The sequence below is a fragment of the Oryctolagus cuniculus genome, chromosome 19 (assembly GCF_964237555.1).
Source record: "Oryctolagus cuniculus chromosome 19, mOryCun1.1, whole genome shotgun sequence".
NCBI lineage: Eukaryota > Metazoa > Chordata > Mammalia > Lagomorpha > Leporidae > Oryctolagus > Oryctolagus cuniculus.
In genome coordinates, this window is record NC_091450.1 from 39,331,113 (window position 1) to 39,350,657 (window position 19,545).

General features: G+C 65.8%; 1 protein-coding gene across 4 annotated transcripts in view; it reads right to left on the minus strand.

Annotated features, from left to right (window-relative positions):
- The window catches only part of TNRC18 (trinucleotide repeat containing 18), an 83,146-nt gene that overhangs the window by 33,829 nt on the left and 29,772 nt on the right, over positions 1-19,545 (minus strand). For 2 of the 4 annotated variants that reach the window (XM_070064332.1, XM_070064329.1), the window contains 11 exons: positions 16,457-16,559; positions 16,056-16,261; positions 15,571-15,717; positions 15,105-15,295; positions 13,382-13,811; positions 11,571-12,533; positions 4,911-5,086; positions 4,250-4,386; positions 3,939-4,067; positions 2,421-2,592; positions 1,000-1,360 (listed from right to left, as the gene is read on the minus strand). In XM_070064332.1, the coding sequence (XP_069920433.1) occupies positions 1,000-1,360; positions 2,421-2,592; positions 3,939-4,067; positions 4,250-4,386; positions 4,911-5,086; positions 11,571-12,533; positions 13,382-13,811; positions 15,105-15,295; positions 15,571-15,717; positions 16,056-16,261; positions 16,457-16,559 (3,015 nt within the window). The remainder of the gene's footprint in view (positions 1-999; positions 1,361-2,420; positions 2,593-3,938; positions 4,068-4,249; positions 4,387-4,910; positions 5,087-11,570; positions 12,534-13,381; positions 13,812-15,104; positions 15,296-15,570; positions 15,718-16,055; positions 16,262-16,456; positions 16,560-19,545) is intronic. The other 2 variants (XM_070064330.1, XM_070064331.1) reach the window with 2 other exon arrangements.

Genomic DNA, 19,545 nt, shown 5'->3' on the forward strand with positions numbered 1-19,545 from the left:
AGTAGCTGAACCCCGGGCCAGGCACCCCCGGAGGCGGGGGCGCCTGCGATCCAAGTCCACACACTCCTGTATGTTCTTTCCTTAAGAACACTTGACATTAAACGCCTCTTCCCGCCCCTTCCCCCAAGGAACGAGACAGGGCCCATCCAACCAGATGGCCCCGACGGCCGGCGAGGCCAGGGCCTGGCGCCTCGCAGGACACACAGCGCTGGCAGACAGGAGCCGGCGCACCCTGCGCACCTGTCCACCCAGGCCACGGAGCGCCCGCCCCGACCTCCAGGCAGAGCCGCCGCCCCACCACGAGACTACAAAGGCACTTTTTTTAAAAAAGGATCGTGGAGAAACAGAATGGGCCGATCTTCCAGGACGAGTCACGTCAAAAATTCGTGCCGACCGGGGACCGTCAAAAAGTCCGAGGAAGACAGCGCACCCTGGACATCAAAACGACCCCGCACCAAGACAACTCGGTCACGCGCCTCTCCACCCCACCGGCCGCCCCTTCCAGGCGCCACGCACGCAGTCTCCGGGGCGACCCTGGGGGGAGGGGGTCCATGGGAAGAAGGTTCTAGACGGCCGGCGAGCCTGACCCTGCCCATCTCAGGACAAGTCTTCCGCGACCTCTGCTCCTCAGCAATGGCGGCGAGCGCTGCTAAGCCGTCGTATATACCGTGAGATAACGCCCCACGCACGCTCTCCCCACCAAGCCTCGGCCGCCTCACCGCCTCCTGAGGGCAGGCGCGTCATCTCTAGGACCCCCAGGGGCAGTCGCACTCCGGGCCTCTCTAGGCCCCGCAGCGCACACTCTATGACACCTAAGGCCTCCACACCGACGGCTTCCGGCATGTGAGAGGGCGGGCACCCCCCCAACAAGTGAACAACCAATCACAGGCGCCCGCCCAGCGCCACACCCACCAATCACAGGCACTGCTGCTCCAGGACGCCCGGCTCCCTCCCCCCCACTTCCGGCGCGGGGCCGCATGGCGTCCGGCCGCTACTTACTGTAGGAGTAGCTGCTCACTTCCGAGGCGAACGGGGAATGGGCCGACTTGGTCTGGCCTCTGGCCTTGAACCCCAACTCCATCTTCCTGGCTTTGGCGGCCCTTTTGTGTTTACCTTCTCTGGCGGGCTTGAGAGACAGGCCGAGGCCTTTGGCCAGCGCCTTCCGGTCCTTGCCCAGCAGGCTGTCGTAAGGGGTCAAGTACCTGCCGCAGCCCCCGCTGCTTTTGGACTTGCCCCCGGCAGCGTCCGAGAACTTGAAGGGGGACTTGAGCTTGTCCTGCTTGGTGAGGGACAGGGCCTTGTCCAGCTTGCTCGCCAGCTGTTCCTGGTCGCTGGCCATCTTCTTCTTCTTGATCTTCAGCTGGGGAGGGAAGTCGGGTCACACATGGAGAGGCTGCGCAGAGCAGCGCACGCACCCCTCCTCCGAGCCTGTCCCCCAGGCTGCCTCACGCCTCTCCGGCCTCAGTCCTACGCCCTGCGAAATGGGGCTACTTCCTGGGCTTCGTGGGGGCTGATCAGAGAAGAGGCGCGCAGAGCCCTCGCGGCAGCGCCTGGCCCAGAGTAACCGCTTACTACATGGCCGTCCCCGTGGTTCCGATTATTTTCTGGCACTGTCTGGCAGCTGCCAAGCCAGGCCTGGAGGAGGGCGGGAAGGCGGCAAGACGGCAAACGCAGCGACCCGCGTATCTCAGGTGCCTAGAGCAGCTGCCGGGGCCTGCCGCGCGGCTACCCCAGCCCAGCCAACAGGCACCGAAGCTGCCAAGGGGACGCCTGGAGGGCGCCTTGGACGCCTGAGGCAGAGGGGACGATTAGATTTCATAGAAGGTTCCTGCTCGCACGGCTACCGTCGCCGAAGGGAACCCAGCGCAGTTCCAGTGATGGCTGCCTCGCCTTCCAACATTTTCTGTTTTCTCTAACCAGGTCGTGGGTTTTTTGTTTTTTTTTGGGGGGGGAGGGTCAGGACAGTGCCACGGAAACCACGGAAGCATCCCAGCATCCCCCACCACGACTAGACCCTAACCTACTGAGCATCTCCCCCGGGGCCCCGGTCGTCCCACTACGGGGGCGTCCAGCCCTCTGATGGCCGCATGAGCCAGGGCACCCACCCGGCTTTCGGGGGGACAGAGCACGTCAGTCTTCAGACGGGGGGCTTTCGTGGACAGAGGCGCTCAGCCCATCATCACCCCCCGCCCCCGGAGAACTCAGGAAGCGACAGCCAGAGCTGCCGAATGGTGATGCTGCTCACTGAACAGTCCCACCGTTCAACCACGCAGCAGCCGTGCCGTCTGGCTGAGAACCTGCCGCGACCCCGCCCGGCTTCCACGGGGGCCCAGGAATGCCCTGGCTCCGCCCCCAAGGCGGCAGAGTAGGGAAGAGGCACCGGCACCGGCACCGAGGCGGCCCTCCCCGGCGTTGCTGACCTGGCTCATGAAGTCAGCCGAGGCTTCCTGCTCTTCCCAGCTCTGGTTCCTCCCCCTGGCCTTCCCCATGGCGACGAGAGCTTCGTGTTCCTCCTCGGGCCCCTTGTGTCTCTTCCGTATCCCTGCTCCCAGCTCGTAGTCATCGGACGTCAGCAGGGACTTGCTGCTCAACCTGCAACCCAGAGGCACCGCCGGTCAGCACCCTGGCCGGGCAACCCCGGAGGGCCGGGGGCCAACCCTCGTGGCCCTGGACGGGCAGGCTCCGCACGCCGCAACGCAGTGAGGCCAGAGCGACGCCCCCGGGGAAACAGGGCTCCGGTGCCGGAATTCTGGGCTATTTGTGAATGAGGCAGAATCAGAGTTCACCGTGAGAGGAGGAGAAACCGTCAAGTCAGCATCCTCTGCTGGCCTCTCTCGTGCCCGCATGCACGCTCTCACAATCGCACAGACACACGCCACCGTTCACGGGGAGACACCAGCCTGCCCAAGACGCGCCCAGAGCAAGGATCAGAAACGCCCAGGAGCGCCACCAGGAGGGGAGGGGAAGTAAGGCCGAGAGCGGACAGGAAGACGGAGCCGTCCACTAATCTCGGGTGTCCCTGGGAGCGCGGGCAGTGGAGGGACAGCTGTCCCGACCGAGGCTTCGCTTGCCTGCTGTGAACCTGCTGCCTCCCCGAGCAAGGGGAGAAACCGCTCGAGGTGCAGGGGCCCTCGGTGAGCCCCGCCCTCTGCCCGCGCTCTGGGCTGCAGTCACAGAACGGCGCCTGGTGCTGGGTGCTGCTCCCCAGACAGGAGGCTCAGAACCGCCAGCTGCGGGCCCCAGGTCAGAACTAGGGGCGCGGCTGGGACTCGCCCGGCCACTCGCAGGGCCGCTACGCCCAGGCCGCTGCTGCCTGTGCTCCAAGTGTCCCCTCACGCTGCCGTGGCCATGGGCGCATCCTCCCTTCGGGCAGGAACAGCCAGGGCAGGTGGAGGGTGAGATGCGGGGGCCCTGGGGCCTCCCACTGCCGCGCTGGAGCCCCTCTCTAGTGCAGAACCAGGCTGCCTGGCAGGTGCCCAGGCCCGGCGCCCCAGCGGAGGAGCACACAGGTGATGGCCTCCCGGGCCAGTGCTCCGCCCCCTGCCCTCACGGGCAGCATCCCAGGACACCTGAGAGGTGCCCATCCCCAGGACGAGGAGGATGTGGCCCGGAGCAGGAGGGGGCCCTGGTCTCATCCAAGCCAGCAGGAAGCCGAGGGACATGTTGGACAAGGAGGACCAGGCCGCGGCACGAGGGCCCACTGCGGTGGGGCTGGCGGCTCGGCAGGGAGGACCGGTGGATGCAGCTCGGGTCACGGCCCGGACAACCTCACTGGGCCGGGCCGCCCGGCTCCAAGTGCTGCCTCGCTCCTCCTCCTGGCCCCAGCCGCGGGAGCCCCCGAGCGGGGGGTCAGAGCCCGCGGGACTGGAGGTCCCAGGGCGCCCGGACGCAGGCACCACTGGGCCCCCGTGCTCCTCCCCACCGAGGGGCGGCCTTACTTTCCGCTACTGGTGCGGCTCTTCCCTCTCTTGCGGGGGGGCGACAGGGCGCTCGGGGCGTGGCTCCGTTTCCGCGGCCTGCCAGGGCCTCTGCGTGCCAAGCTTCTATGGGGTTCCTGGTGCCTGTCCCTTAAAAAGAATCACAGGCTGGGCTGTGAACCTGAGGGGCAGCCGGGGCGCGGAGCAAGGGCACAGGACGCGCACACATCACTCGGGTCCACACACACCTCTGACGCCTGCCACTGCCTGCTGGCTGGGGGCGGGGCCCGGGCGGGGCCGGGGCGGGGCCCGGGGCGGGGGCGGGCACTCACTCGCAGTCGCGCCTGCGCTGCAGCTTCACCAGCTCTCGCTGCTTCTCCTTGTACTGCCGCTGGACCTCGGCCAGCCGCATCCGGAAGTCCAGCTCCAGGGCGTCCATGTCCTCCAGGGACGACTTCATGGCGTACATCTGGGGGGGGGGGGGGTTGGGCAGGGAGAGAGCGATGAGCGCTGCAGCCGCCATCCCCACCCCTCAGACGGGCCCGGGGAGGCTCAGCGCTCTGGGATCCTAAGCCCCTGGCTCACGTCCGTCCGTCGCCAGCCCTGACGGCTGCGGCCCCGGCCTCGTCCGCACTCTGGGGACCGCGATACCCACTCCGCGGGCTGAGTCGGCCCCGCCTCCCACGACGTGAGGAAAGCAGAGGGTGCCGCAGCAGGGGGGAGCGGGGGCTCCATCCCCGAGGACCCCCGGGAAATTGACACGCGGAGGCTCCGAGGGCCCGAGGCCCCAGGCTGTCCTCTGTGCTGCCCACAAGAAGTGCCTGCTGCGCCATCAGACGGACAGACTAAAGCCCACAGGTGGGAAACCCACGGCCTGGCACCGCACAGCAGGTGCGTGGAAGAGGCCGGACACGGGTCAGACCTCCGCGACTCCGAGGCCAGCCGCCTGGCCCCGCCCACAGCCCCCGGGCAGGGAGAGCAGCCTCGGCTCACCCGCTCCTCCTTCTTCTGCATCCAGCTGTACTTCTTGTGGGGCTTCAGCTCCCGGGGCAGCCGCAGGTTCTTGAGCGGGTCCACGAACGGGCTGTCCAACACCTCCTTCAGCATGTGGCTGCTGGCCGCCAGCAGGCTTTCCAGCGACGGCCGCACAGCCAGGCCCGGCTCCGCACCTGCACGCGGGAGACGCGGCTGAGCCCACGCGGGCTGCGCGGGGGCTGGCAAGGCTGCCGTACCCACCCGGCCCAGCGCTCCGGGGCAGGCAGGGCTCATGGCACAGGAGAGGGACATGGGGCCCAGAGTAAATGCGGGCCCGGGGCTGCCCGGCCTCCCCCACTCCAAAGCGCTGAGGCAGGCAACAGGTGTGTGAGCACACAACACTCTGGAACACAGCGAAACCTCAGGAGTCCGGAGGCTGACGGAAGTTCCCCGGGGAGCGAGCCTCTGGGACTGCTTTAGTGGGGCGGGGGGCTTCCCGCGTGAAAATGCACAGTGGTCATACTCAGAAGAAAACACACAAAAAACAAGGGAGCCCGGGATAAAAGCAAACCGGCCAGAAAAGTCTGCAGGAATCCAAGCCCCCAGCACGCAGGTCCCTGCCGGGGGAGGCCGCTGTGGGCGCAGTGTCTGCTCGACGGTGCGAGAGCGTTTATGCACACTCACACGCGAATGCAGGGAGCACGCCTGGCACCCTCGGGAAACCCAAACACCGCGGTCGGCAACAGACGCCACGGCCCACTTGGCTTTGGCTAACGCCTTTTCACACTAGTCCGGAATACGCCGATCCACCGCCTTACTGGCCTGCACCGTAGGAAAACCACCACTGCCTGGGGTCTACAACACTGGAACGCCGGCAGCTTTAAACCCAACAGCACCGTGGCTTCGCTGGCGCCGCTGCGCTCCGGTGAACCTACAGGCCCCTGGGCGCCACCACTGAAGGTGCCTCCTCTTGGCTACTTTGCTGGGCAGTGGGCAGAAGCTCGGGGCTGCGACAGGTGTGCGTGCGAAGGCTGCCGCTGGTGGGGCTAGCGTGTGTGTGTGCACATGTGTGTGTGTGTGGTGTCACGGACGTTCCTGTGACAGGTGTGCGTGAGGAGGCTCCCGCTGGTGGGGTTAGCGTGTGTGCATGTGTGTGTGCATGTGTGTGGTGTCACAGACGTTCCTGCGACAGGTGTGCTTGGGAAGGCTGCCGCTGGTGGGGTTAGTGTGGTGTGTGTGCACGTGTGTGCGCACATGTGTGTGGTGTGTCACAGACGTTCCTGCGACAGGTGTGCTTGGGAAGGCTGCCGCTGGTGGGGCTAGTGTGTGTGCACGTGTGTGCACGTGCGTGTGGTGTCTCACAGATGTTCCTGTGGCAAGTGTGCTTGGGAAGGCTGTCACTGGTTGGGCTAGCATGTGTGCATGTGTGTGCACGTGTGTGCGCACATGTGTGTGGTGTGTCACAGACGTTCCTGTGACAAGCATGCTTGGGAAGGCTGCCGCTGGTGGGGCTAGCGTGTGTGTGTGCACGTGTGTGTGTGTGTGGTGTCACGGACGTTCCTGCGACAGGTGTGCGTGCGAAGGCTGCTGCTGGTGGGGCTAGCGTGTGTGTGTGTGCATGTGTGTGCACGTGTGTGTGGTGTGTCACGGACGTTCCTGTGACAGGTGTGCTTGGGAAGGCTGCCGCTGGTGGGGTTAGCGTGTGTGCACTTGTGTGCACATGTGTGTGCATGTGTGTGGTGTCATGGACGTTCCTGCAACAGGTGTGCTTGGGAAGGCTGCCGCTGGTGGGTCAGTGTGTGTGCGTGTGCACGTGTGTGTGTGTCACGGATGTTCCTGTGACAGGTAAGCTTGGGAAGGCTGCCACTGGTGGGGTTAGCGTGTGTGTGTGTGCACGTTAGTGTGGGTGTGTATGTGGGGTGTGTAGGTGTTTGTGTGTGCTTGGGAAGGCTGCCACTGGTGGGGTTAACATGGTGTGTGCGTGTGCATGTTAGTGTGGGTGTGTATGTGGGGTGTGTAGGGGTGTGTGTGTGTGTGTGTGTGTGCTTGGGAAGGCTGCCACTGGTGGGGTTAGCATGGTGTGTGTGTATGTGCATGCGTGGTGTGTGTGTCACGGACGTCCCTGCCACCTCCAGCTGGCGGGGTTAGCGTGGGTATATGTGTGGGTGTATGTGTGTTAGTGTGTGTGTGTATGCGTGGTGTGTGTGTCACGGACGTCCCTGCCACCTCCAGCTGGCGGGGTTAGCGTGGGTATATGTGTGGGTGTATGTGTGTTAGTGTGTGTGTGCGTGCGTGGTGTGTGTGTCACGGACGTCCCTGCCACCTCCAGCTGGCGGGGTTAGCGTGGGTATATGTGTGGGTGTATGTGTGTTAGTGTGTGTGTGTGTGCGTGGTGTGTGTGTCACGGACGTCCCTGCCACCTCCAGCTGGCGGGGTTAGCGTGGGTATATGTGTGGGTGTATGTGTGTTAGTGTGTGTGTGTGTGCGTGCGTGTGTGTGTCACGGACGTCCCTGCCACCTCCAGCTGGCGGGGTTAGCGTGGGTATATGTGTGGGTGTATGTGTGTTAGTGTGTGTGTGTGTGCGTGCGTGTGTGTGTCACGGACGTCCCTGCCACCTCCAGCTGGCGGGGTTAGCGTGGGTATATGTGTGGGTGTATGTGTGTTAGTGTGTGTGTGTGTGCGTGCGTGTGTGTGTCACGGACATCCCTGCCACCTCCAGCTGGCGGGGTTAGCGTGGGTATATGTGTGGGTGTATGTGTGTTAGTGTGTGTGTGTATGCGTGTGTGTGTGTGTCACGGACGTCCCTGCCACCTCCAGCTGGCGGGGTTAGCGTGGGTATATGTGTGGGTGTATGTGTGTTAGTGTGTGTGTATGCGTGTGTGTGTGTGTCACGGACGTCCCTGCCACCTCCAGCCGGGAACCTCAGCAACAGGAAAGGGGAGCTTGTTTTGGTCTCCACCAAACCAAAATGAGTGGGATTTAAATTTTTTTAACTGACATTTTCTTTGAGAACTAAACTACGACCGTTCTCCGGGCAGGCCCCGTGGTGCCTGATCCCTACCCGAGCACCGGGTCCACGTCCCGGGCACTCGGATTCTGCTCACCCCGGAGGCGGCAGGCAGCGCTCCCACCCAAGGGGGACCCAGCTGGAGCTCCAGGCTCCTGGCTCCCACCTGGCCCAGCCCCGGCTGATGCACGTACGGAAGCTCGCTCGCACTCTCTCACCCTGCCTTGTCTCTCTCTCTCTCTCTCTCTCTCTCTCTCTCATCACTCTTTCAAGTAAACAAGAGTACATAAACAAGACTATAAAATTAAACGTTTTTTGGAAGTTCCACATGCGCCGCATCTGTGCTCTGTGCTGCTGTCACTGGGCTGTGCAGGATAAAACTGCCGACCTGCGGGCCTTCCCGACCTTCGCCAACGGTGAGCGTGGAAGGTGCGAGCTGCCCAGAGGGAAACGGACAGATGTGTCCCGAGCGAGCACGAATGAGCTCTGATGTCGGACAGAGCCCCTGAGGCCCATGCCAGGACCCTGGCGGCAAGGTGGCACCGGCCGGGCCTTCACCCACTAGGTGTCTCCCATGTCCATGGAAGACATTACCGCCAGTGTCCCCCAGGGGGCACCAGTTCACTCTTCTATGCCTTGGGGAAACCGAGGCCGCCAAGCAGCCCAGCCCGTGGGCTCCTGGGGGTGACTCCTCCACAGTCGGTGTCCCCAGATTCTTAGGGGTCGGGTAAGGCAGGAGCAATGTGGAGACAAAGCCACGCACAGTGGGAAAGGGCACAGAGAGGATGGCCACTGACAGGCCCGGCACACCCTGCCCCTGCAGCCCTCCGGCCCTGGAGCCACGCGGCCGTAACCTTCTCCCCCGAGCTGCACAGTCCAGCCTGTGGCTTCACCACGGGGCAGGGCGGGGGCGTTGTGGCACAGTGCTTGGGACACCCGCATCCTGCATCAGGGTGCTGGCTCAAGCCCCTGGCTACTCTGCCTCAGATTCAGCTCCCTGCGACCGTGCCGGGGAGGCAGCAGGTGCCGGCCCAAGTACCGGAGTCCCTGCCACGCGCACAGGACACCTGTGTGGAGTCCCAGCTCCTGGCTTCCGCCTGGCCCAGTCCCGTGTCCGTTTGGGGAGCGAACAGCAGGTGGAAGAGCGCCATCTCTCTGTCTCTCGGTCTCTCTCTTTCAGATGACGAAACATTTATTTACTTATTTTTTCAATTTGACAGGCAGAGTTAGACAGTGAGAGAGAGACAGAGAGAAAGGTCTTCTCTCCGTTGGTTCACCCCCTAAATGGCCGCTACGGCCAGCACTGCACCGATCCGAAGGCAGGAGCCAGGTGCTTCTCCTGGTCTCCCATGGGGTGCAGGGCCCAAGCACCTGGGCCATCCTCCACTGCACTCCCGGGCCACAGCAGAGAGCTGGCCTGGAAGAGGGGCAACCGGGACAGAATGACGCCCCGACTGGGACTAGAACCCGGGGTGCCGGCGCCGCAGGCGGAGGATTAGCCTAGTGAGCCACGGCCCCGGCCAGATGATGAAACATTTAAAACAAGAAAAAGGCTGATGCGGAGGCCCAGGTGACACCTAAGCCTGGATGGAGCCAGGTCTGCACGGCAACACCAGCCGGCCCCGAACGGGGCGCCCACAGAGGTGACCCGTGGGGCGAGTCTGGCCGCCTCCCCGAGCCCAGGGCCCGCCCCCCACGTGCCCTCCGACCTCGCCCCTCTTCAGTCCCCACTGGCACCAGCGGCTGGCAGGGGATTTTTCATTGTCTTCTGGGGGGTGTGGGGGGGAGGAATCTCTTTTGTACTGAGCTACCTTAGAGAGAGAAAGAAATCGGCAATGATCTAGAGCAACAGCATCAAGCCGAGGGGCCCCGGTGCAGCCACGCCTGGGGCCACAGGAAGCCTTGTGGACGTGGACTCTGACCCAACCATCCCACCTCTGGGGATGCAGCTCGGGAGAATCAGAGCTACAGCCAAGAACTTTCTCCAGGGACAATCACCCTGCTACTGGCATCAGGAAAAAACAAAAAAGGCAGAAATGACAGCGTCAGACTGCATCATCGAAAGCCAGGGCCTGCACGGCAGAAAATGGGGTGGCCTCTACAAAACACATCTTACAGGGGCCGGCACTGTGGCACAGCTGTTTAACGCCCTGGCCTGAAGCGTTGGCATCCCATATGGGCGCTGGTTCAAGACCCACCTGCCTCACTTCCGATCCAGCTCTCTGCTGTGGCCTGGGAAAGCAGTAGAAGATGGCCCAACTCCTTGGGCCCCTGCACCCACGTGGGAGACCTGGAGGAAGCTCCTGGCTCTTGCTCCGGATTGGTGCAGCTCCGGCCATTGTGGCCAACTGGGGAATGAACAAGCGGATGGAAGACCTCTCTCTCTCTCTCTGTGTAGCTTTTTCTTTTCTTTTTTTTTTTTTTTCTTTTTTTTTTTTTTTTTTTTTTTGACAGGCAGAGTGGACAGTGAGAGAGAGAGAGACAGAGAGAAAGGTCTTCCTTCCATTGGTTCACCCCCTAATGACTGCCGCAGCCGGCGCACCGCACTGATCCGATGGCAGGAGCCAGGTGCTTCTCCTGGTCCCCCATGGGGTGCAGGGCCCAAGCACTTGGGCCATCCTCCACTGCACTCCCAGGCCACAGCAGAGAGCTGGCCTGGAAGAGGGGCAACCGGGACAGAATCTGGCACTCCAACCAGGACTAGAACCCGGTGTGCTGGCGCCGCAGGCAGAGGATTAGCCTAGTGAGCCGAGGCACCGGCCAATGACTTTCCAATAAACAAATTAATTAAAACACACACATCTTCTGGAAACCCACACCTGGGGAAGATGTCTCACACAGAATGCACTGAGTGTGCAGAGCAGGCTACAGAAGGCTGTTCACAAAGTGACCTTAATTTTAGATGTCACGTGTGTGTGCACAGAAGTTGCAGAGGAAGCACACAGCGCCAGCAGGGCTCCGGGCTGTGGCCGCCGTGGCAGCTCCAAGTTCTACACTGAACACCAGCCTCTCTGCCACAGCCACCCCGTTCTCTCTCGAGGGACGCCCCTCCCTCGACACACCCTCCAATCCACGGCTCAGCTCGGCACTGCACGGGCGGCCTGGGCCATCTCCCCGGCCGTGTGAACCCCAGCCAAGGAGGGTGGCTCTCAGCACTGGCGCCGACGCTAACACAAAGAGGGGGCCTCTTCCAGGAGGCTGCCGAGCTGGGAGGCCCACGGGCCCAGGAGCTGCCGGAGCCTGCCTCGAATGAGGTCAACCAAGAGAAAAGTGGAACATGGAGAGGGAGGGAGGGGTGGGACGGGGGAGCAGGTGCTTGGGAAGAGAAACTCCGGGTGGCGCAGTTTGAGCGCCTGGGTGCAGCCGCACCTGAAATCACCTGGTTACCCATGGGCCAGGCAAACCTCCCGCTGCCTTTTCCTAAGTCAGTTTGCAGGGCGGGGAGGGGCAGGGGGGTCCATCCCTTAAAATCCAAAGAAAGACAAATTTTCACCACCACCAGGATAATGCACAGATCGGCTGCCCAGAAAGCTCAAGACGAGGGACCACGCGATCTTCCCACGGTTTCTGAGAAACGCGGATGAACAAACCACGCGATCGTGGCGAGGGGGTGGGGCGGGGGCTGGAGCCTGACAAGCCCCAGGGGGCGGGGGCGGCCCCGCGGCCTCACCTGCCGCCTCCTGGCTCCTGCGCTGCAGCTCCAGCTCCGCGATCTCGCTCAGCAGGGTGATGCCATGTAGGAAGCTCTGCTCCAGCGCCAGGCTCGGGGCCGCGGCTTCCGGCTGCTCCGAGGCCGGGGCCGCGTCGGCCGGGGACGGCAGGGGCCTGGCCTGGGGCAGCTCTGCGGCCGCAGCCAGGGCGTTCATGCCGGCCAGCGGGTCCTCCAGGCCAGGCAGGAACTGGTCCGAGCTCACCTCTTCCAGGTAGCAGCCGCCACCGGGCACAGGTGCGGCCTCCTGAGCTTCCAGGCCCAGGCACTGCGCCTCCCTGGCGGGCACGTCGCAGTCTGACAGTTCTAGGTCGGCCCGGGGCTCGCTCAGGCCCTCCTCGGGCCCTGCCTCCGCCGTGGGCACCTCCACCGGCTCCTCCTTGGCCTCCACGAGCGTCTCGGGTGTCAGCCGGCTCCCCAGCTCCAGGGCGGCCGCGCAGGACTCTGTCCGGCCCGGCAAGTCCACCTGCGCTTCGGCCCCTTCCGCAAAATCTGGGCACTCTGGGGGCTCCACACGGCTCTGGCTGGCGGCACTCAGCGCCTGGGCCTCCAGCAGGCCGCCCCCACAGCTGCCCGCGGGGCTCGCGGCCACCATGGCGTCCGCGGCGGGCAGGGCCAGCGGCGACTGCAGGTGCGGCAGCTCAGCCGGGCCCTCGTCCTCGTCCTCCACCTCGGCCTTCACCTCCCTCGCGGTCAGGGGGTCTTCCTCTGGGCTCTCCCGCAGCGGCTCTGGCATGGCGGAGGGTGACAGGCGGATGGGCTTGTCCTCGGGCGAGAGCGCCAGGCGCTCGGGCCCCTCGGCGGGAAGCGGCACGTCGGGGGCCAGGCCGTCTGCGTCGGAGGCCGCCGTGGGCTGCAGCAGGAAGGGGTAGGGCCTGCCGTAGTGTGGGGGCAGGGCTTGAAACGGGTACCTGGGCGGGATGTCTGTGGAGGACACAAGGTCGGCGTGTCAGGGGGCTGTCTCTACCACCCCCACCCTCCCCGCCACGGGACAGGGCCCAGGCCGCGGCCTGGCTGCTGCACGGTGCAGCTCCTCCCCAGCGCTGAGCTCTGCACGTCTAGGCCCCAGGGGTCTTGCACACCCCAGGGCAGAGACTGCCCCTCCCCACTCAGGCCGAGCAGGAGCAAACACAACACTTGGTCTGCCCCAGCCTGTGTCCCCGGCCTCCACCGAGGTAAGTGCCCAAAGGCTAGGGCCCCACAGCCCCCCAAAGCGACAGTCACCCTGAGAGCAAGCCGCCCGTTGCGCCACACCCAGTCAGGCTCGCACTCGGAGGGGCCCTTGAGGACGTGGAGAGCGAGGTCGGACCACCCCCGGGCCAGGCACGCACCCAGCGCCCAACACCAGCATCACGCCACATCCCACAGGGACGGGCGGCCACCTGAGCCCACGCGGCGTGGGTGCCGAGCTGTGCACACGTTCCCGCTAATACCCCCGGAGAGGAGGACACACAGCCCTTGGACCGGGCAGGCAGCACGCGGGGAGGGGTGGGATCACTGGGCGCCAACTGAGCGCCGAGTGAGTGACAGGCCTAGCTTGGTTGAAGCAGCACACGGGCCCCGCTGGGGTGGGGGCTAAGGCAATCCCTAGGTTCCCTGACCCCAAGCAGGGCTAGAGAGACCCATGAAGGCCCCCTGCATTCACTCCACAGCTAGGCAGCACGCCCGGTACACAGCAGGTGCTCAGCAGAGACCACGGATTGGCCTGACAGCCCGAGCCGGGCCTGTGGGGGGGCAGACGCAGGCCCCCGGGGTCCCAGCCCCGCGCCTACCTGAGAACAAGGCCTGGAAGGGGCTGGGGGCTTCCTTCTCCAACTCCAAGTCTTTCTTCTCCACCACGTTCTCTGGTGCCTCCTCCTTGCGGGTGATGCCGGGCGCCGGGGGCGGGGAGGCAGGCGGCGGGCTGCTGGGGTGGGAGCTGGGTGTGGCGGGGTAGGCGTAGGTGGGCGGCTTGGACACGTCCTCCAGCTTCTGGATGACCTTGGCCTTGAGGGCGGCCACGGGGGACGCGCGGGGAGACGGCGGCGGGCTCACGGCCTTGCTGTACGCACCCGCAGGGCCGGTGGCCAGGCTGGGGGGCTTCCGAGGCAGCAGCCCGGGCCCTGCGGCGGCCAGGCCAGCTTTGCCCGCGGCATCCAGGCTCCGTTTGCTCACCTTCTCCTCCATCTCGGCCCGGTGCTCCTGGGCCTTCAGCCGCTCCTGCTGGTGAGGGGCCGGTGGCGGGGTCAGGGGCCAGCAGGCACAGCGCAGCGCCTACCGGGCCCCAGGGTCCCCACACCCGGGGCAGAACCTCAGGGCAGAGCCCGGGGGCTGGGCCGCCCACCCACACCCAGGCCCGGGATGGCCATTCCGTCACGGCACACGTGTAACAAGTACGGCGTTCCCTGCGGAACCCCGGCGGGCAGGGGCGGGGGTTGGAGTGGGGCACGGAGTCCACAGCTTCTGGAGGGGTGGGTCTCGTGGCCGGGGTGGAGACGTGGGCTCCCCGAAAGACCACGAAGCTGTCCACTGCCCCGGTCCCTCCGTGGCACTAGGATCCCTGGCCTGGCCGGGGCGCAGGGCTCACTGCCTGCTTCGCTGCTCCACCTCCTTGGAAATCCCAAAGAGGCCAAAGACGGGCCAGGTGCGGTGGGTCCAGCCAACACCTGCAAGGCTGCAAGGCCAGCGTCCCATAGAGGCGCCAGTCAGAGTCCCAGCTGCTCCACTTCCGATCCAGCTCCCTGTTAAGGTGCCTGGGACAGCAGCAGAGGATGGCCCACATCCATGGGCCCCTGCACCCGCATGGGAGACCCGGCTGGAGCTCCTGACTCCTGGCTTTGGCTTGGCCCAGCCTCAGCATTGTGGCCCCTTGGGGAGTGAACCAGCGGCTGGAAGACCTCTATCCCTCCTTCTCTGTAACTCTGCCTTTCAAATAAATCAATCTTAAAAAAAGAAAAAAATGTGCTTTGACAAGGCATCGGGAGTAAGTGAGCTGGGCCAGGCCCGGCAGAGCTGAGATTAAAACCCAGAGCCGGGCACCCTGAGAACTGACCCATCCGTGGCCACGGCACCCGGCAAGGGGGAACAAGGCCCAGCAAAGAACATTCCAGAATGTCCTCAAGGAGGCCAAAGGGGAGTCCAACCTCACCAGGGGAGCCCTCGTGTCCCCTCTCTCATGGGGTCAGACAACCGGGTGTCCCCCGGAGACAGGAGGCCAGGCCGGGGTCAGGCAGCAGCAGGAGCCCACTGGCTCCCCCAGTCCACAGGACCCCTGTGCCTCTGTTTCCTGTTGCTCCTTAGGCCCCACCCCTGAGCCTCTGCACACGCTGCTCCCTCTGCCTGAAGGGCTGTTCCACGCTGACCGCTCCGGTCTCTGCTCAGACGTCACCTACTCCAGGAAGCCGGCCTGCCTCCCAGGTCCCCCCCCCCGCCTCCCCCCGCTGCCCAGAGTTGCTGTTCAGAGCTCCCGCAGGCATGGACCAGGGCCGGGCGGGGGCCGGGGGAGCCCTGACTCACCACCAGCTGGGTGCTCCGCTGCAGCTCCAGGGCCTGCGCCGCCTGCTGCTGCAGGTACAGGAACTCCTGTTGCCGCAGGAAGTGCTGCTGGGAGAAGAGCTGCAGCTGCTGGGCGTGGTGCAGGGGGCTGCGGCCAGGGGGGTACAGCGCGGGCCAGAGGGGCGGCACCGCGGCCCGCTCCATCAGCTCCGCTGCGGGAGACACACAGGGCTGGACACTCCCTCCCACCCCGCCATCCCGCGCCACAGAGCTGGGGCCCAGAGGCAGGGACTCGGGGCAGCCCCAGCCCAGCCCCAGGGAGCAGCGGGTTTCGCCTCAGGGGAGCTCCTACGAGGGCCAGCTCCCAGCAGTCCCCGGGGGTCTGCGAAGTGGGCTCCCCAGGGGAAGGCAGAGCTCGGTAGGGGGCTCAGGTCCCGTTGAAGCTCAGAGAAATCAGGCCCCACCCACCACCCAAGCACCCCCTTACCGAAGTGAGGCAGGTGGTCGCTGGGGATGACCACCAGCTGGCCCGACTGGGGGTCCCGCACAAACTGGTAGGCCGAGGGCAGGGAGCCCCCCAGGCCCGGGGGGAACGCAGGCGCCACGCCCTGGTGCAGAGACGGGGGGCCCAAGCCTGGGAGGAGAGACTCAGGTGAGCGTCAGGGCCGGGAGGGCCCACCTCCCACCCCTGCGTCTGGCCTCGCCCCCAAGGCCAGCTACTGCCCATCCTTCAACCCCCTGGGGCTGCCGGCAGGGAGCCGAGGGGTCAGGCACTGGCTGACAGCAGAGACCCACAGGGCTACCTCCTGCGGGACAGATGCCACTCAGCCCCGTCCCCACCCCACCCCCGTGGGGAAGGCAGGAGGCCTGGGCCAGGCCCCAGCCACGGGGACCCAGGAGGCAGCTCTGAGCTCCGGTCCCCGCACCCAGCACCTTCCCCGCCCGCCGCCCCACGAGGGGCCCCACGCTCACCATAGGGGTGTCCGGCGAGCCACATGGGCGTGCTGCCCGAGCGGGGCAGCCAGGGGTGTGCAGCCAGGTGGGCCGCGGGGTCGGTGGACCAGCGTCCGGAGCCCGCCAGGGCAGGGCCGCCGGTCACCATGAGGTTGGGGTTCAGGCCGTTCGGGGCGCAGCTGGTGGGGTGCAGGCGGGCCAGGTCGGCCAGCTCCTTGCTTTCTCTGGAGGGGGGACAGAGGCATCAGGAGTTGGGAAGGTGACAGGGGCATGGCTCCGAGGACTCAGGCCCACCCCAGGGCTGGCAGGAGCCGCCCGGCCCGATGCACGGGACCGGAGTCCTGAGCCAGGCCGGCAGCAGCTCTCAGGACCACCCGGCGGTCAAGGGGTCAAGGGGTCAGCCCCCACCCAGCCCTCACCGGAGCAGTTTCTCCTGATCCCGGTCCAGCCGCGCCCCCAGCAGCCGCTCCTCACGGTGCCTGGCCCGGTCGTCCCCGCAGTCCTCGTCGGCTCGGCCGTGCCCTGCAGGGGGGCCCAGTGACGGTGACCCCCAGCCGGCCGGAGCAGTGCAGGGGCCCCCAGCTCCGCTCGCCCTGCCGCCCCTGCCTGAGCCCCTGCGAACCTCCCACCACCAGCAGCACCCTGCGGCTCACCAAGCCCCCTGCAAGCCCCACGAACGAGTTAGCACCAGATGCCCCCTCCACCACACCCCCCGCCGAGAGCCCGCCCGTCCCCCGTGGCCGTGACAAGGCCCGCCACGGCCGTAGTGGAAGGCATCTATCACGTCCTATACGTCTACGGAACACGAGGCCAGCGTCACTCCCTGGCACTACTTCAACGGCGAGGAGGGGCTTGGGGGGCACGGGCTGAGGCTCCCCAGAGCCCCAAAACGCGGCACCACCATTCAGCACCGCCAGCCACGCAGGTCTGCCTGTGCGCGATGCTCACTGCTCAGGAACCGAGTCCCCCAAACGCCGACCACAGAGGGGCGGTGGCCGCGGCCCCAGAGGGAGACGCCACCCGCTGTCCTGTCCCTGCCCCTGTCTGCAGCCAGCCCTGCTGCCCACCCCCACGAGCAGAGGGGGTTCCCCACCCCAGGCCTGGCCAGAGCCGGGCACCAAAGGGGAGGGGACAGCGAGCAGAAGCGGCACAGAGCCCACGGAGACAGGGCACGTGTCCCCCACTGTCCCTCCCCGACTCCCTAATTGGGCGTGAAGTCCACGAGCCACAGTGCCCGCAGGCCTGAGAGGCAGGGCCCGCTGGTCGGCTCCACGGGCGGGCTCAGCGGGAGCCTCCACCGGCCTGGGCAGCCCTGGCCCAAGGGCCCAGCCAGCACCGCGAGCAGCCGTCCTGGGAGGGAGACATGAGGCCGCTGCCAGGACCTCCACACACGACCCTCGTGGGCAAAGGCCCCACGGCGGGCCAGCACGCATCGCCATTCCTGCAGAGTAGAGCCCCCCCACACCCCGCCACCGACCCCGGAGGCCGGGCCTCTACCTCTCCCTCCAGGAAGAGAGAGGTGCAAACCAGCAGCCCCAGAAGCAGACGTCAGAGCAAGGGCCCAGCCATGCCAACCCAGACACCCGACAGGGCAGCCAGGTGCGTGTGGGCCGGGGGCGGCGCCACAGGCGGCCAGAGCCTCCAGGGCCTTCCAGCCGGGGCCCGGGGGCCCCTCTAAGCAGTGCCGGGGTGCTCGGCGGGGCAGGGAGGGGTCGGGCAGGCGAGGGAGCCGTCTATCTCCGTCTCCCCTGGGGGCCGAATCGGGGCAAGGGGCACCCCCGGCTGCAGACTGCCCCCTTCTCCCGCAGGCCATGGCCAGCAGGGGCGCAGGGCAGAGGCGCCATTGGCGCCAGCACGGGTCGGACAGAGGAGGCAGGAGGAGTGGGTGCAGGTGAGGCCCGGCTGGGGCGCCCCTCGGCTCCAGGCCTCCACGAGGGCAGGGCTCGAGTCCACCTGCCCCCTGCAGGTAGGATGACCACGTCCAGGCACGGGCAGGACGAGGAGGGACCCCGGGGTAAACTGGGGAGCAGAAGAGCAGCTCAGGCACGGCAGGGCAGGGAGCCCCCAAATCCCCCCCACACACACACAGATGGGCTAAGAATCCAGAGCCTGGACCAGGGAGACGGCGGCCTCGGGCAGTGGATCTGCCTGAGGAGGTCCCGCCTGAGCCCACTGCGCCCCCTGTAGTCCAGGACAGCTTTGGGTCCAGCGTTCCCGGCGTCCCCGTAAGTGGCAACACAGCTGGGCTGGGCCCCCAGCCCTCTGTCCTCCCCGCTGGTCTGGCTGTCCTGGCACGGGGTCTCAGGGGCCTGCTGGACCCCAGTCCTCTGTCCTCCCCGCTGGTCTGGCTGTCCTGGCACAGGTTCCAAGCACCTGCCACCCTGGGGCCACTCAGGCTGGGCCCCGAGCCACTCCCTGCAAACCTGCTTGGCCTCCCGATGGGACAGCCAGGCTCCCCTCCAGCTAGGCTCAGTCCAAGGATCTGCGCTAGCCTGGCTCGGGGCCACGACAGCCTCTGGGTAACACACCTGCAGCAGGGGTGAGGCCCAGCCAGGGCAGACTTCCGCCTGCTCGGGTCCCAGGACAAACAGGGAGGTGTCAGGCCGGCGCTGCGGCTCACTAGGCTAATCCTCCACCTAGCAGCGCCGGCACACCGGGTTCTAGTCCCGGTTGGAGTGCCGGATTCTGTCCCGGTTGCCCCTCTTCCAGGCCAGCTCTCTGCTGTGGCCAGGGAGTGCAGTGGAGGATGGCCCAGGTGCTTGGGCCCTGCACCCCATGGGAGACCAGGAAAAGCACCTGGCTCCTGGCTCCTGCCATCGGATCAGCGCAGTACGCCGGCTGCAGCGCGCCGGCCGCGGCGGCCATTGGAGGGTGAACCAACGGCAAAAGGAAGACCTTTCTCTCTGTCTCTCTCTCACTGTCCACTCTGCCTGTCAAAAAAAAAAATAAAAATAAATAAATAAAAAAAACAGGGAGGTGTCACAGGTGGCACTGGGGTCTGAGTGGGTCTCCCCCACCTTGGGACCCCCACACATGCCACTCCCCTCACCCAGAGTGCCCTTCCTCTAGACAACTCAACCTCAGCTTCAGATGCCACCTCCTCCAGGCAGCCCTCCCTGACCAGCCTCCTCTACCATGGTCCCCTTGCTGTCTCCCCTCATAGAACACTGACTCACTCCCTCACTGACATCCTGCTTGTCGGCTGTCTGCCTCTCCCCAACCCCTGACACAGGGACAGGAACTGGACGAGGGAATGGGTCCCTGTGGGCATGAGGGAGACAGGCAGAGGGAACCGTGGCAAGGAGCAGCACAGAGTCCACGGCGGGTGGCAGGGACAGGAGATGAGGTCACAGAAAGGGTGCAGGAAGGGGCTGTGGCTCACTTTGTCCAGGGTGACACGGGGGCCTGGGGCACCTGACCGAGGCTCCCGGCACCTCCTATCCCTGCTGAGTCTGGGCTGGGTACCAGATGCCCTCCCCGGAACCCCTCCAGGGGGGAGCACCCAGCC